Consider the following 14,858-nt stretch of genomic DNA (forward strand, 5'->3'; position numbering starts at 1 on the left):
GATACAGCTGCGGAGCTTTTTTGGAGAGTTCGACTGTTACCTCCCAGCACTAATTGCACCACCTGTGCGGCTGATCGTTGAGGTAAAAAGCCTACAAGCAGCTGCTTTCCAAACACGACCCCACATCTCTGCGCATACTTCTGCTTCCTTTTATTGACCTTTTTTTGTGTGTGTGCCTCATGTTTTGGTTGCACTCATGCCACTGTGAGGAAAAATGCACTCAACGCTTAACTTCTCAACTCCTGACGGCTCAAACCTGTCAGGTGTTGACCCGCAGAGACTGCACGAGCTGGCTCACCGCTCCGTCAAAGTAAGCATAATCATCGTTTTGGGCGTGATGATCACTTTGGGAAATATTGCAGTTCTCCTGGTGATTACTTCCTCCGTGGCTGGCTGGTCCAGAAACTCTCGGTACTTTCTGCTCTCTCTCACTGCTGCAGACTCCGCGTTCGGACTGCTGGTCATGCCCTTGAATCTCTGGGTGAGTCTGCTGAAGGACTACACCGAAGGGCCAGATGCTCTTTGTCATGTCGTGGCCTTTTGCAATGCCACCGTCTACTCCACCTGCATGTACACTCTGGCCACGATAAGCCTGGAGAGGTACATCGCAGTGTTTTACCCGCTGCAGTACTCGTCTCTGATGACAAGAAAAAGGACACTGCTCCTCATTGCCTTCGCCTGGTGCTTCCCACCCTTCCTGCTGTCGCCAATATCATTTCCAGACGGCATTATTGAGGTTCATTTCTCTACTGCATCACTGGTCTGCAATCCATCTTACTCCACAAATGTTGGATACTCCCTCAGCCTGACATGTTTCATATTTTTCCCCTGCTCCATCATCATGACATACGCAAACCTGAGAGTGTGGTGCGCTGCGAAGAGGCAGAGGCTGAAACTGCGCAAATACAGCTGCGCGCCTCGCAGCAGGCACGACGTGGCGTCCAGAGTGCTCGTGCCTGTGATGGCAGCCTACTTCACCTGTTGGACACCCTGCATGGCGGCTATGATCTACAACGGTAAGCAATGAGTGAGTGGGAATAAACCTTCAAAGCGGGTGTTGTGAGGGAAAAGAGAAGGCCTGACATTGTGGAGAAGTCCTTTATTTGATGCTCTTAGTCTGTTCATGACAGTCCTGTTGGAAAAATAACCGCTGACAGTCATTGGAATATTCGTCAAGGTGGATATTGGTGGAATATAATATAGATAATGAGTGGACTGATGTCCCTAGCATCGTGGTAACAGTTAACATGTACCTGCATAGTATTGTTTTGCTCCAGTTTGCTCATTTAACTGCATTTCAGCTCCTCTGGACACAAGTAATTGAACTTGGTCACTTGTGCTGCTTCGCCTGCGTGAGTGTAACCAGCTCAGAGTCCTCTGAGAAAGTCTTGTTATTGCTGCACACCAGGAGAGAATATTGTATCTAATGCATCCTGTTGATGTATAGCCACACTAAATGGCATCAGTGGTTGTAAAATGTACAAAAACTGCTCTTGCAACACACTTTTGTTTGCATAGTTGGCTTCTGTAACAATGCAGGATAGTTCAGGATTATAGAATGAAAGTTAATGATGTGGACCCAGCTGAAGAAGTGCAAACTTAACTTGCAATGGCTACTTAGGCACATACAGGAAATGACATGTCATCCTTGTGTATGATTTTTAGCTTTAAGATGTTTTGGGCCACATGATGGTTTTTTAAAAATCTAATGAACAAAGCAAATCAAAGGTCAGAGAGAGTTTTGTTATTGTGGTATTTTTTTTATGCTCAAGTCAAATTTCTGGGTTCAAATACAGCAAGAGAAGTCAAAAGTATAGGTATTTGAATATTTAGATGAATCTGCTTTTTAAAATAAATGTATGTTGATGGTCTCCATCGATTTCAGATGGAACTGTGCGGAGAGAAATAGCTGTCAAAGTTATTTATGCAATTCTGGGCATGAATATACTGACTCAAGGCCAGTTTTGTGACTCAGACCTTTTTTGACTTTTTCTCATTTACCCCAACCATGTGCTGTCTTGGAGTAATCAAGACTGAAAGTGGAGTCACAGCTGAATATTTTTAGAAGTGAAGACCTTTTCCAAAGAGGGCTGTAATTCATCTGATATGGATGAAAATCCCTGCAAAATGAAGCTGGCAGTCTTAACTGCAACTTCAAAGTGCGCTGCTGTCCAAACGCTAGTGAGCCTCACTGTAAATTGGTTGCCTCCACTCCACCAAATCTGTTAATTTTGTACTTTTATATCTCGACTACACACGTTAAGATTCATGTCATTGCTCTCAGGGGAAAAACTCACATCTCTGTTGATTTTTCATGTTGATGTACTACATGCACATCTATGGTTTTAAAATAAATGCATCAGTTATATATATATAGTTAAACTATGTTTCAGTTGTGACCCCTTTGAAGGAAAAGGTCTTTCTCATTCAGAAGCTGCTGTCTTGTGTTGCCACGCTCTGGATACCCTTCAGTCCTCATGTGTTCTGCCCCGCAGCAGTCTCAGGTCTCAGAGTACCAGAGTGGATTGAGTTTGTGGTGGTATGGCTGCCAACCTCCAACGGTTTCCTCAACTGCATCTTCTACTTCTGGATAAACCGAAGCTTCCGCAGGAAATTCCACCTCGTCCTCCAGAGGCTGGCTCTGACCCTCTGCCCCGAGCTGGCCGACACCCTTGGGTGCAGCAGCGCTTCAAAGACACAGTTTGTGTCAGGAATTCTGGATAATAACAACAGCGTCCATGAGCGTTCCTCCAGCGTGTCCTCCACCTGCACTCTGTTGAGCTTGGCTTAGGACCTGAAGGGCACCACTGGCGTGGTAAAGGACATGGTCAGTGACCTCTGAGCTGTCTTGTATTTTCTTGCTGAGCTGGTTAACTAAAGCCAAATTATTAACATATTCCTACATAAGGTATCATGGGTAGAATAACTGGTCATGTTGGTTGCAATGCAAAGGTTGATACTAAGAAAGGCTATGATAGCGAGTATTTGAAATAACCACTGCACAGTCTAAATAATTATGATCTGCCTTCTTTTGATTATTGCGTATTTTTCTTATTTTTCTTATTCTTTTTTTTTTTTTTACTCCGATTTCAGTTTTTTGTTTTACAAGTTTTGATTTTCTGTCAGAGACGGCCTCTTAAACCACCTTTTAGTTGTTTTATAGTTAGCCATCAACCTTTGCCTGTGCCCCAGGAATGCCTACCTTTATTGTGCATACAGTTGTATAATCAGTCTTTTAATAGTGTCAGCTATGTTGCATGCTTGGACTTGCTGCTTAGGTGAACACATTTCACTTCAAACATTTAAGGTTAGTCAATTACTTCATCACAATAAAGTGATATTTAGGCCTCTGCTCATATGAGGCATTTGTGAACTAAGATCACTTTCTGATTACAAGCACTTTGAGGGATTGAGGCCATCTACGCCTTCTATAATTTAAACTGTGCGTCGAAGACCTTGGCATATAACAGCTGGGAGAAGTTAACCTTTAAGTCACGGCGTTTCAGTGTATGCAAGGAGAAAAGTAATTAAGCAGCTACACAGTAGAAAGGTCACCACATTTGTGCTGGCAAAGAGATAACTTGGGTAACTTCTGAGGCTGTGGTTATTTATTTTGAGACATTAAGCCCACGATCTGCCTCTCAGTATCTTCTACTACAGTATGGATTCAACTTGGCAATGCCCATGTCATCTTTGTCTGGATACAGTTAACTGCTACAGTAAAGGTAATTCATTCAAAAAGAAACTGAAATTCACAGATGTTTTATGCAGCTTATTTTAGCCTTTGGGTTGCTGCTTGGTGTCGCCAGCCTTAAAGTTTGTGCGTTGGCACATGGCGATCCTTCCCAAAAACCTCACGAGGTCTGCCATTAAAATAATGTGAGAAAAATGGCTGACTTAATAATGACATTTTGCATGTATATATTTTGTTATGTTTCTAAATTCCTAATTTTATAAATAATGTATTGGTTTCCGGATGATCTGTTAAATAAAGCATTATGCCGTTGAATGGTGTCATCGCTTGGTCTGCGTTTCATATTTCCAAATGTATCCTCAGTTTAAAAAAGAAAAAAGTCCCACTGCTCTCTCTCTCTCTTTACTAAAGAACAGTACAGACCTGTCAAAGGAGCAGTGAGGAGGAGAGTAACTTCCTCACAGAGTCTCATAAAGTTGTTCGCTCCTATGACAGCACGTTACTGCATGAGCGGCTCTGCCTTGTCAAACAAAATACAGCATGGTTTGCTTCCAGTGAACTTCAGTGCTTTAGTATGCTGTGGATATATCTCCAAAACTTGGGGCCAGGTGTGGAGCAGAACTGCAAACACTTCTGCAGCACTAGTATGTTGTGTTTCAGTTTTGTCCTTGTTATTAAATTATTGCATGTCAGATGATGGACATTGAACCGGAAAGCAAAACTCCTAGCATTTCAAGCTTGCAGTGTTTCCCTCAATATCTAGTGATTTAATGCAGGGGTTTGTAATTACCACTAACAGGCATACAGTAGACATGCTGTTTTATAGTAGGCTACAGCACGTTTATGTTTGTGGGGTAGAAATATAAGAACTGAAATTATTTCCTAATATTGTGTAACACTGTAGGCATGATATGAATGAAACCAATACATTAGAAACAGCATGCATGCTGAGATCAGATGACCAACTGTTTAAGGTGATACATCTGAACAACAGGTCATAACTCTACAAATGATAACTTTGACATAATGAAAGTCTTGAAAGTTGTATTTATTGCCAAAGTTAACTAGCATTACATATGCCGGAGGACCATTGTCCAACTGTGCCGGATATGGTGTGATTATTGAAATGTATCTCTGTCAGCGGGTATGTGTAATTAAACAGGAGACCTTAGGGTGTTAGTCTTTGCATATGCATTTGACATATTTGATTCTGGTACTGTTTGCTCTCAGTGTTCAGTTTCTTCAGTTTTACATCTGATACAGTGTGTTATAATGAATAATTTGAATTGGATTATGTTAATTGCCACCTACCAATGGCATGTTAGATAACAGGTTGAGCCAGGGGTATGGCGTTAGAGTACATTATTGAAAATAATCTGAAGAGGAGAATATAATGCTTTGGCCTATGAATAATGTATGGGTACAAAATTGATTGACTGTGTGCCTGATTTTCTTCCTGATGAAGAACAGAACAGCAGTGTATATTGTGTATATACAACACATATGAGGCCAACAATGTGAAGCAACTGTTTCACAAAACCAGTTAGCGAAGACACGAAAGAAACGAACAACAGCAGAAATGCTTCCTTCAGACATGTGAAGTGATTTGAAATTAGTAGATTTAGATATGAGGAAGCAGTGGTGGAAGGTGACCGAGTTTAGTAATTCCAATGCAACTTTTTACTTCTACTCCACTACATCTCAGAGGCAAACGTTGTATTTTTTACTCCACTTCATTAATCTGACAGCTTTAGTAACTAGATACTTTACAAATGATAATGTTTCATACCTATTGAAAACCACGCATCTCCAAATTAGCTGAATGTGAATGTTTTTTGCAAACTAAAGGATTAAATGTTGCTTTATGGGTGGGGAAAATTTTCCTACTTCTTAAACTAAACTCTTTAAGAACCCCCTTGGATCAGCTGGAAAATGCATCACCACAAAGCTGAAATCTGGCTGTTTTTTCTGGAGTTTTTAGATACCTGGTGCTCACAGGGCAGCCACGCTACAAATGATGTGATTTTATAGAATATGATGCATTGCTGTAGATTAAACTAGCCAACAGTGCATAGAGTAGTTAAAATGAACCCTAACCTACAGCAGCAAAGTTCCATATGCACATTAAGGCCACAGAAATATTAATTGAAAAACATAATATATGTAGTGATAATAGTAGTACTTTTATTTTGAAAGGCTACTTTAAGTACATGTTGCTGATATATTTACAGTAGATTGTCGTGGAGTATTTTCAGAGTGTGGTACTGCTACATTTACTTAAGTTACGGGTCTGAATACTTCTTCCACCACAGAAAGCAACATATTATAATTTTTCCGATTACCAAAACTGTCTAGCAGTATTTAGGACATTTTATTAACTCATATTGATGTGATGTGAGGACCCAGGCTTAAAGACTCTGCAGGAAAGAAAATGTTTCCACTATGTTTCTTGTGTGGATTTAATCCTTTCATGGCCTCAGTCCTTCAGAAAAAAAAAGACAACGTTCTTTGAGAGGTGAGCGTTTTCAGTGAACCTTTTAGGCAGTTGTCAAAGCTGCAAAAACCCTCTTGGGATTCCCTCTGCAGACAAAAAAACTGACACTCTGTATGTGTCTCTGCTACCACGGTATCTCCTCCTCCCTACAAAACAAGCAAAGAATTAGATTTTAAAAGTTGTCCCATGTAACACAAATCATGCTGAATAAGCAGGCCTGATTTGTGAATAGGTGACCTCTCCGAACTAACTCAAACCACCTGTCAGTAATAACGCTTTTTCCTGCAGCGCCCGCAAGTGTTTCTCAGCATATCTCCCAGGACACTGGAGTGTGTGCATTAGCAGCCTCTGCTCTCCTCAAGGATGACAAGCGATTCAGTCATGGGGAATGAAGTCCATCTGAGGGCTTCATGTACTCCCACAGATACAATATGCTGTCTCATAAGAGCTCATCATTCTGTCTGGCAGTAATTGCTGTCACGATGCTGACATGGATGCAAAACGGTGCAAAAAATGAGAAAATATCTAAAACTGAGATCAAACTAATATTTAAAACATCGCTTACTCTATAGGAGATGCTACAGTCAAAAAGCTGATAATGTAAAATAATGTAAATCTGTTGTTCATGTGTAGTTCTTCTCAACAAGTGCTAAGCTGTTTCCAACAAAGACTGGTCTGCAAAAACACATGTGTGTCAGCATTGTGTTCACTGCTGATTTCTTTGATGAAATTGGAGCGGATGCACAAGTATTAACCATTTTGATATATATTTCCTCTGTTTCCAGCAAAGGCTGAATAAAAGGACTGACGTATAAACATTCTGAGGTTATAGTGCCACCTTGTGTTTATTCTATATATGGCAGGGTGAAAAGGACATGAGACCTTTTAAATATCAACAGATTTAAAATAATAATTTCTGACTGGTTGTGATGCTGAATAGAATGAATTGCTGTGATTTTATATTACTGAGGATGAGTTTTTATTAAGGGCTCCATGTTGTTTATTGGTTGCTAAAATTGTGGTATTGATGCACATTTAATAAACCCAACACAAGTAGTAAAGGTTGTGTAAACAATTCATCAATGTATGTAACAAGAGGGCATCCAGTTCTTGATTTGTCCCAATTGATTAAAAAGGATGATTCAATGGGTGTTGATTTGTGCTTTCCGTGGTGTGCTGCTCATGAGCACTCTGCACTGTGAGGGCTCTTGTGGAGGTTGCAGATGGAAGGGCTTTAATTCTAATCGCTGCTTCCTGCTCCTCTCCACAGGAGAAGCAGCTGAGGGGAACAGACATACGGAGGACTCAAGTATTATTCACTTTGTGCTGGTGTCGCAGTATGAAATGGTTGCCTAAAGAAAACAAATCAGAGTATAAGTGCATGACCACATTAGCACTACCTACCATAATGCCATTTTTTACATTCAATCATAATGGCACAATGATAATATTTTGAACAAAAGGATGAGGGCCATTCACTCATTTTGCTCCATGCCACTCACCTCCCTGCATGGAAAGTGAGCTAACTATCATCTCTGTCTCGTCTCTCTGTTATAAATGTGCTGGCTATCACCAAAGTGTTTGCCAGTTAGGATTTAAATGTTGTTTTTTAAGGAACTCATTGCCTTTGGTTATCAGAGTATGAATTAACATCCATCTGAGCAGAGGGTGAAATAAAACCCAGCTGTTAAATTTTTCATATCTGTATTCCTTACGGATTAGCCCAGTACTGTCATGATATACTATCCATTATAGAGTTTATAAATATTCAAAGGGAAAGCAGAGCTACATAATGTGTAAAGAATGATAATGAGTGTAAAGAATGAATGCAGCAGTGATGACCACACAGGACACAAGGCTGTGACACCATGACAGGCAGCTCCATTCACTAAAGCCGCCTCCTCTAATGACAAAGTAATGAGTGTGTGAGCGGAGCTGTTTTCAGGGCTGCTTCCATTACAGGTGTTCGTTGAATTAAAGCTTCAAACTGCTCAGCACCTGCAGTTGTTGCTCCAACTACCCCACACTCGTGTTTGGGCTTATTCCTTGTTCCCGGCGTCACCCTGTCATTTTCAAACTTGTGACCGGCCTCAACTACAACGGAATCAGACTTTTGCTGCACAGTTCAGAAGCTCATTTCCAGCAATTACAGGGCAACGGCTGAAGTAACATCATGTCTGTCCTCTCTGGTGAACATTCCCATCACTGTTTTCTAGGTTAGATTGCACTCATTTTGTCCTCCCTCTGTCATCACAATAACTTCATGTTACAACCATCCATCTTATTAAACTGTTTGTTTTATTGCAGAGTGAATTTCCAACTAAATATGTTAATATTTATTATCTATTGTAACATATAAATAGTATACCATATTTACATATATTTATGTAAAGTTATTCACACAGTACATCAATGACTAGCCACTTTTGAAAGATTAATTTTATTCAAAGAGACTTTTAATGACAGGAAATGGCAGTTGAGATGCACAGAGATGGCAAATATTCATCTTCACAGACAACCAACTACATTCTGACATCTGCAAGTAAATATTGTAGCCAGGTGAAAATAGCAGCACGTTTTTTTTTCAGATATTTGAAACTTTTGTGTATTGAAACGTGGTAAATGGACTTCAAATTGTTATGGTCTTTGTAGTTGGAGGATGCGTTTGCGATAGTAATATGAGCAGCTATTTCAGAATAGTCGATACAAGGAGTGATTTTAGAAATGCTATGCAGCGCTTACCTGAACCAAAACATATTTAACAGTGCCAAAATCTGTAGAGCAACCTACAGAATTAAAAAAAAAAAAAAAAAACTAAAATAGATTATTATGACTGACTGCAGCTTGAAAGACACTCATCTACGGCTCAAATAACAACTTGCTGACTTGATTGGACACTTTTCAACTGCCAGCACCATTCACCCAAAACATAGAATTAAGATGTGTTACAATGAAATAAAGTTAAAGTTAAATAACAAATGGCATAGTGGGGAACAGTGAAATTTGAAAAACAACAATCAAATAACAAATCCTTCTCTTCTTTCAAGGGTATTCACTCAGTCATTCACTGTCAGTTATTATATCTGGGTAATAAAATATTATTGTATCATTACATACTACATTAATTTATATCAATATATGGATCAGGTATTTTGAACATTTACACAAATTCCTGATAACAGAACTGTATAAAAAGGAGTCAGAACACATCCAACCTTAAAAAAATCACTGATACAATATAATTCACCACCATTTTCAGAAAGGAACAGACACAAAGATTTGACACCGCAATTACATAACTGGAAAGATTATGCATTTTCAACCAGTAAGCAGTGACAGGAATTAACTCATGATTCTTATCGAGAGTTAGACAGCAGTAACATTTCTCACTCTATCAAAACTACGGAAATGCATTTGATGTTATAATTCAGTGTAGACTGTGTACTGGTCGCTGTTAACCACTACCCTGATTTCATCACCACTTTGCATACTGACATCTCCTTCAGTGTTTTCATTTAGTCTATCTGGGTCATGATGGTGTATGAAAACCAGGCTGTTAACAAAACCTTTGTCTGAGCAGGCAAATGGTTAATGAGCATACAAACTGGGTCAAATGCATATGAGAGTTTAAGTTAAAGACAACGTTTAACATGAATGACAACAGGCATAGCGACAATGAAATACGAAGAAACTGAAGGCAGACAATTTAATAAAGTCTCTGCCCGCCTGTCTATTTGGTGCACTCTATGTAGACGAACAAGGACAAAAGTACTTTATCAAACTGTTCCCCTCCTTTTCTTGTTGCAGAGGATGCACACACTCCTAACTGTGTGCGTTCACTGTGAGGAGGTTTTGGTCAAACATTTCAAGGCCTCCAGATGAAAAGAATGAGATGAAAACAGGATGCCAGCACTCAAGAGGACTTGTGTTCAAACAGGTAGTAGCGATACATGACACCAACAACAGCTGCTACAACAGCAGGTATCAACCACATGGTCCAGGAGCTGCAGGGAAAACATAAATATCAAACATACAAATGATAAAGGCAGCAATAACATAAAGATATGAATGACATATGTTATGGCTCATTGTTTTTCTATTTGTGAAGTTTTGAGTGTTTATATTAGTAATTTAAAAGAAAAATGTGTGGAAACTATAAATCAATATTCCTTTTTACATATTTACAGAGACTCATAAAAATACAGCAAATCATTTGAGCTTTCTCCCCACTTTTTTTCTCACTTTCTATTTCCTGAAGCATTTTCTGACCAGTCAATACTGAAAGAGGACTTTATTTGCTACAAACTACAGCAATCAATGTTGACTTGCAGCACAAAACAGTAAACAATGAGCCGGACACACAGTGTTCATCATGACTCACCTGGACTGTCCTGAATTTGTTTCATGTACCTCCTGTAGTAGAAAACAAAAGGACACAAATTAAAAAGAGATATTGTATGATTTAGCAGCAAACCAACAACTTTGTATCGTCTCTGCAAATTCTGTTCCACTGACTGTTAAGACATGGTCGGATGAACAGACAATGGAGCTTACCTTTGAGGGCACCTTTTTTCTGTCATCCTAGGAAGAAAATCGATAAATTAGTGTTACAGTCTTCGTGCTATGGCTGACACAAATTACACACATAAACAAGAAATTAAAATGCAGGTCTGTAATGCAAATCAGGTAGTCCATAGCTGATCAAAACTAAGGTGAATTAATATAAAAAACAAGATTATTATTTGTAACTACTGATAAAATCTAAATATGAGGTCATTGGCCTACAAAACAACAGTTATAGACACATTATGATCACGCCTCAGATGTGACATCCATCGTTTCAATCGACAATTGGAGATATGAGAAAAATGGGACTGGTACAAGCACCAGAGGGCTGCTATGACAGAGACGTCCATTCCTTTATGGAAGGTTGAATGTGATGGTATGTATATGTTGTGTGTACTGCATTGGCTGATGAGACAAACTTGACGGAAAGGTGCCGTTCAATGCAGAAATCTGTCCCTGGAGAACCACAGCAATAATCAGCTAAACAGAAATACAATGATTGTGCATGTGCTGCTACGATAATTCCACAGTATGATTATCTGCACCAGTATCACCATCTCACTGTACAATATTATCTTAATAATTAAAGGAATAGGATTGTAAGGTATGAACTTGGAAAATATAAAACTTTATTTGAAAGTGCAACTTCCTCTGTTGTCTTCTCTCACTTGCTGTTTTTCTGTGAGAAGAGCTCCCCTTGTGTTTATTGTCAGTTAAAGGACAGGATAAAACAACTGTCATGTGCCTATAAATAGGTCTTAAAGTTCAGCTGGAATAATATGAGTTTTCAGCAGTCTGAATCAATCAAGTAAACTCGGCATCTTCAAAACTTGCGTGTTTTTAGCGCAAGGTTTCATCTTTGAAAAGCTTTTTTTTTTTTTTTTTCCAATGTCCAGTATGAACTGGAGGAATGATTATAGTGAGCAAAACTTCATTCTCAATGTCATGAGCTATACCCAGTTTTCAATAGGTATAACATTTTGATTTTGGGTGGAAAAGTTCAGTTATTGTTTCTTCACATAACAGAATCGGTTGCCTCATGCTCTTATTTTTTTCCACATTGTTTTGAGTCTTCTGGCAAACAGTCAAGCTTTTTGTCAATTTAAAACAACTATATCTAGGCTACATAGCAGTTAAAAAAAAATAATACACATCTATGGGTACTACTTGCTGCTTTCTTGTTGGATACAGAGCAAAAGCATTCCCACTTGACTTGATGTCATTGCCCTCAATTTGCTAATAAGCATGTAAAAACCAAATGATTGGATGGCAACTTCTTGTGATTCCAAGCAATGTTTTATGGCACAAATGGCAGCTTTTTTTCTCAAAGTGATCTGGTGACATACATAATTACTCTCTTTGATTGGGATAAATTTAAGCAATGCTGATGATTTGTTAGAAGTTTCACTTCAGTATGTGACAGAGGGATATGGTCATCATGTAAAGATATTACAGGGAGGAAATCAGGTCTTTCAGAGCCAACAGCAGCCTGATCTTACCATGTGAAGCTCCCCAACAAGGTACTGCTGGAGCATCTCCCTGGCATCTGTGGAATGACCGACATCCTCAAAGCTCTCTGTGGCATCCGCACCGGCCTGCTCCAGCAAAACCTCCTCACCTCCTGGATGCTGAAAGCATAGAGTGGGTTAAAACAGAGTGCTGAGCTAGTTAACTTCTTTATTTGTCCCAAACTTAGAATATCATACAGTTAATTACAATGCTTGCCTAAGTTTAGCCCAAAGCAATGACAGCTCTTGAAGCAAATTAGTCAAATACAAAAATATAATATGAAAACAAAAACAACTGTACAAAATTTTTAAGGCCTGTAAGATAGTTAAGTTGAGGGAAGGAATCATAACAATCCCCAACTAACTTTATTAGCATTTTCTCACTAAAAGCCTGGAATCAATCGAACTGTGCAGAAAATAAACACTGCACTGAGCTTTGAAAGCCTGGAATTAAAATGGTTTCTCTCAGGTTATGTTACATTCAGCGTTGGCATGCCTTCCTCGAACATCTGCTCATGAAAAGTCAAAACTAAAACAAGGAGCAGCCCAAATATAGTTCCACAGCAGACATACTGAAGAGGCTGCCTGCAGATGTGTCTGCAGACATGTTTTGTTTATCAGCCATATGAGCACAGGCATCGGCTTATCTCAAGACCAGATGCAACCTGGTGCAGTGTGGTCTAAATGTGAAAAAAGCAGTGAAATCGACCCTTTTCATTTGCACAAATAGAATAAAGGCTACAGAAATTTGAAACTTGTATTTAAGCTTGCCTGGCTTCTCTGGGATGATCAAGACCTGACTTGACCAGTCTCGTTACAGTGGTTTTACAAAGAGACCTGGTGACCAGGTGTGGCCACATTGGATCAGTTTTCTTTTTCTTTCATACATTATCCCAGAGAATCCCTTGACCTGCATGATTTTGATTTGGATCTGGTCCAATGTGGTCTAGAATTGAAAAAAACAAAACAAAACAACAACAGGGAAATCTCCCTTTTTTGAACTTTGAACAACTAGAATAAAGGTCAGGCACATTAGAAAGGGCGTTTCAGACAGCATAATGGCTTTACTTAACTTAGTTTCCCCTTAACTTTCCCTTTAACTGCAGAATCTGAAGCCAACATCAGCGGAGTCTCTTGATGTAACCTTGATGACCCCCAAGTTAATTTGACACTGACAGGCTTTAAATGCTAGACAGCATCGCTGTTCGTTAACATCCTGAGTGAAGGCGGACGCTACACGTCACATATGGCTACCAATTGTTTTGTAATTTCAGGAAGCAACATTAGTCTGAAAATGGGTAACCAAAGCCTTGAAGCAAAAAAACTCGATTACGACAGCGTTGATGCTAACGTTAAGTAGTTGCTATCTGATGACAGAAAGTATTTCTTACCTCTTCAAGAAAACTTGTGATGTCGTATACTTTGTCGTGGATGATGAGCCATGTGTCATGACTCATATTATGTACTCTTATTTCTTCTAATGTGTAATATTTTACACCACATTCTACAGTTTCGCCGTTTTCCTCCACATTGGTCGTACTGGCAGCTCCATTGTCTGTGTTAATGAGCTTCTCGTTAATTTCCTCACCCATTCTAACGTTAATGCAAATAACCTATATCGACTGAACGGTTAGCTAACGTTAGCTTCTGTTAGCCAGTTATGTATGTAACGCAAACTAGCTACGTCTAACTTGGATCAGTCTTCAGCCTGTTTGAACGCGATTAGCGGTGCTCCAAAAGGCTCTTAATGTCACCGCTGAGACGAGCTAACATAAACAACAGTTTTAACACACAAATGCTGCACAATGTTGGGTTACGAAATCTAAAAGCACCCTAATCCGGCACATCAGCAGATGTATGCAACAAACCAATGACGTGCGTCTTATTTTACCATCTATCGCAAACACACCAACTGACCAATAATGCTGCGACTTTCGGAGTGATGACCAATCAAAATGGACCAGTTCATGATCACGAGACTTAGACATTTGCAAAGGTTGTCAGCTGTGCGTTGACATTACGCATACGAGATTTTGCGTTTCCAATGACATAAAGTGACTTCTATGTGGGTCTGTGTAACATTTACTAGTTGTTGAAGTAGTAGTTGAATTTTCTTATTCCACGTGCGGTTATGCAGAATCAAATGATACGAACAAGTTAATTGTCTAATTTGAAAATGAGCTTGTAAATGCTGCCTTGCAAAACACTATGTAATTTTTCTACTATATTATGTGGAATAATTTGAGAACACATTCAACTCTGAAAGACAAACAGACAAAGACACCATATGTTGCAATTACCTAATATATATATAGTAGAAATCCATTAATGTTATATACAAAAATATCTTTTGTTCTTTCAGTGCTTAATGATTCATAGAAGTTCGTGAAACTTGAGAACTGTAACCAGTAAAACAGAGAACTGTTGTAACCGTACTGCTCTGGATGTGTTGTATCTTGGGATTCTAATCAGATTGATGCATTACATAAAATTTTAATCAAAAGTAAAATCAAAAATACTGTAGTCTACTTAAGTGATTTTACTTTTTTACATATGGGAATAACTTGTAGCAACAAGCCTCTTTCTGTGCTGATAG

The 14,858-nt window shown here is 39.1% G+C and overlaps 2 protein-coding genes across 2 annotated transcripts; one reads left to right on the forward strand and one right to left on the reverse strand.

The window, feature by feature from the left end:
• The first annotated feature begins 214 nt into the window (after window positions 1-214).
• On the forward strand, window positions 215-2,791 carry zgc:162592 (uncharacterized protein LOC561993 homolog). The gene is made up of 2 exons (XM_041943486.1): window positions 215-1,016; window positions 2,496-2,791. The coding sequence occupies exons 1-2, from the start codon at window positions 215-217 to the stop codon at window positions 2,789-2,791; spliced, it is 1,098 nt and encodes a 365-aa protein (XP_041799420.1).
• A 5,818-nt stretch (window positions 2,792-8,609) lies between these two features.
• LOC121607430 (cytochrome b5) lies at window positions 8,610-14,112 on the reverse strand. Its single transcript, XM_041938217.1, has 5 exons — window positions 13,654-14,112; window positions 12,254-12,382; window positions 10,743-10,769; window positions 10,570-10,601; window positions 8,610-10,192 (listed from the first exon to the last, which is right to left on the reverse strand). Exons 1-5 carry the CDS (start codon window positions 13,852-13,854, stop codon window positions 10,102-10,104), a joined length of 480 nt encoding a protein of 159 aa, XP_041794151.1. The 5' UTR covers window positions 13,855-14,112; the 3' UTR covers window positions 8,610-10,101.
• Window positions 14,113-14,858: the final 746 nt, after the last annotated feature.

This window comes from Chelmon rostratus, chromosome 1 (genome assembly GCF_017976325.1).
Source record: "Chelmon rostratus isolate fCheRos1 chromosome 1, fCheRos1.pri, whole genome shotgun sequence".
Lineage (NCBI taxonomy): Eukaryota > Metazoa > Chordata > Actinopteri > Chaetodontiformes > Chaetodontidae > Chelmon > Chelmon rostratus.

Excerpts from the sequence above, each read along its gene's own strand:
- zgc:162592 (XM_041943486.1), top strand. The coding sequence starts at position 215 with ATGCACTCAACGCTTAACTTCTCAACTCCTGACGGCTCAAACCTGTCA. Across the intron at positions 1,017-2,495 it reads GGCGGCTATGATCTACAACG|CAGTCTCAGGTCTCAGAGTA; the intron begins GTAAGCAATGAG and ends TCTGCCCCGCAG.
- LOC121607430 (XM_041938217.1), bottom strand. The coding sequence starts at position 13,854 with ATGGGTGAGGAAATTAACGAGAAGCTCATTAACACAGACAATGGAGCT. Across the intron at positions 12,383-13,653 it reads TCACAAGTTTTCTTGAAGAG|CATCCAGGAGGTGAGGAGGT; the intron begins GTAAGAAATACT and ends CTATGCTTTCAG. Across the intron at positions 10,602-10,742 it reads GAAAAAAGGTGCCCTCAAAG|GAGGTACATGAAACAAATTC; the intron begins GTAAGCTCCATT and ends TTTCTACTACAG.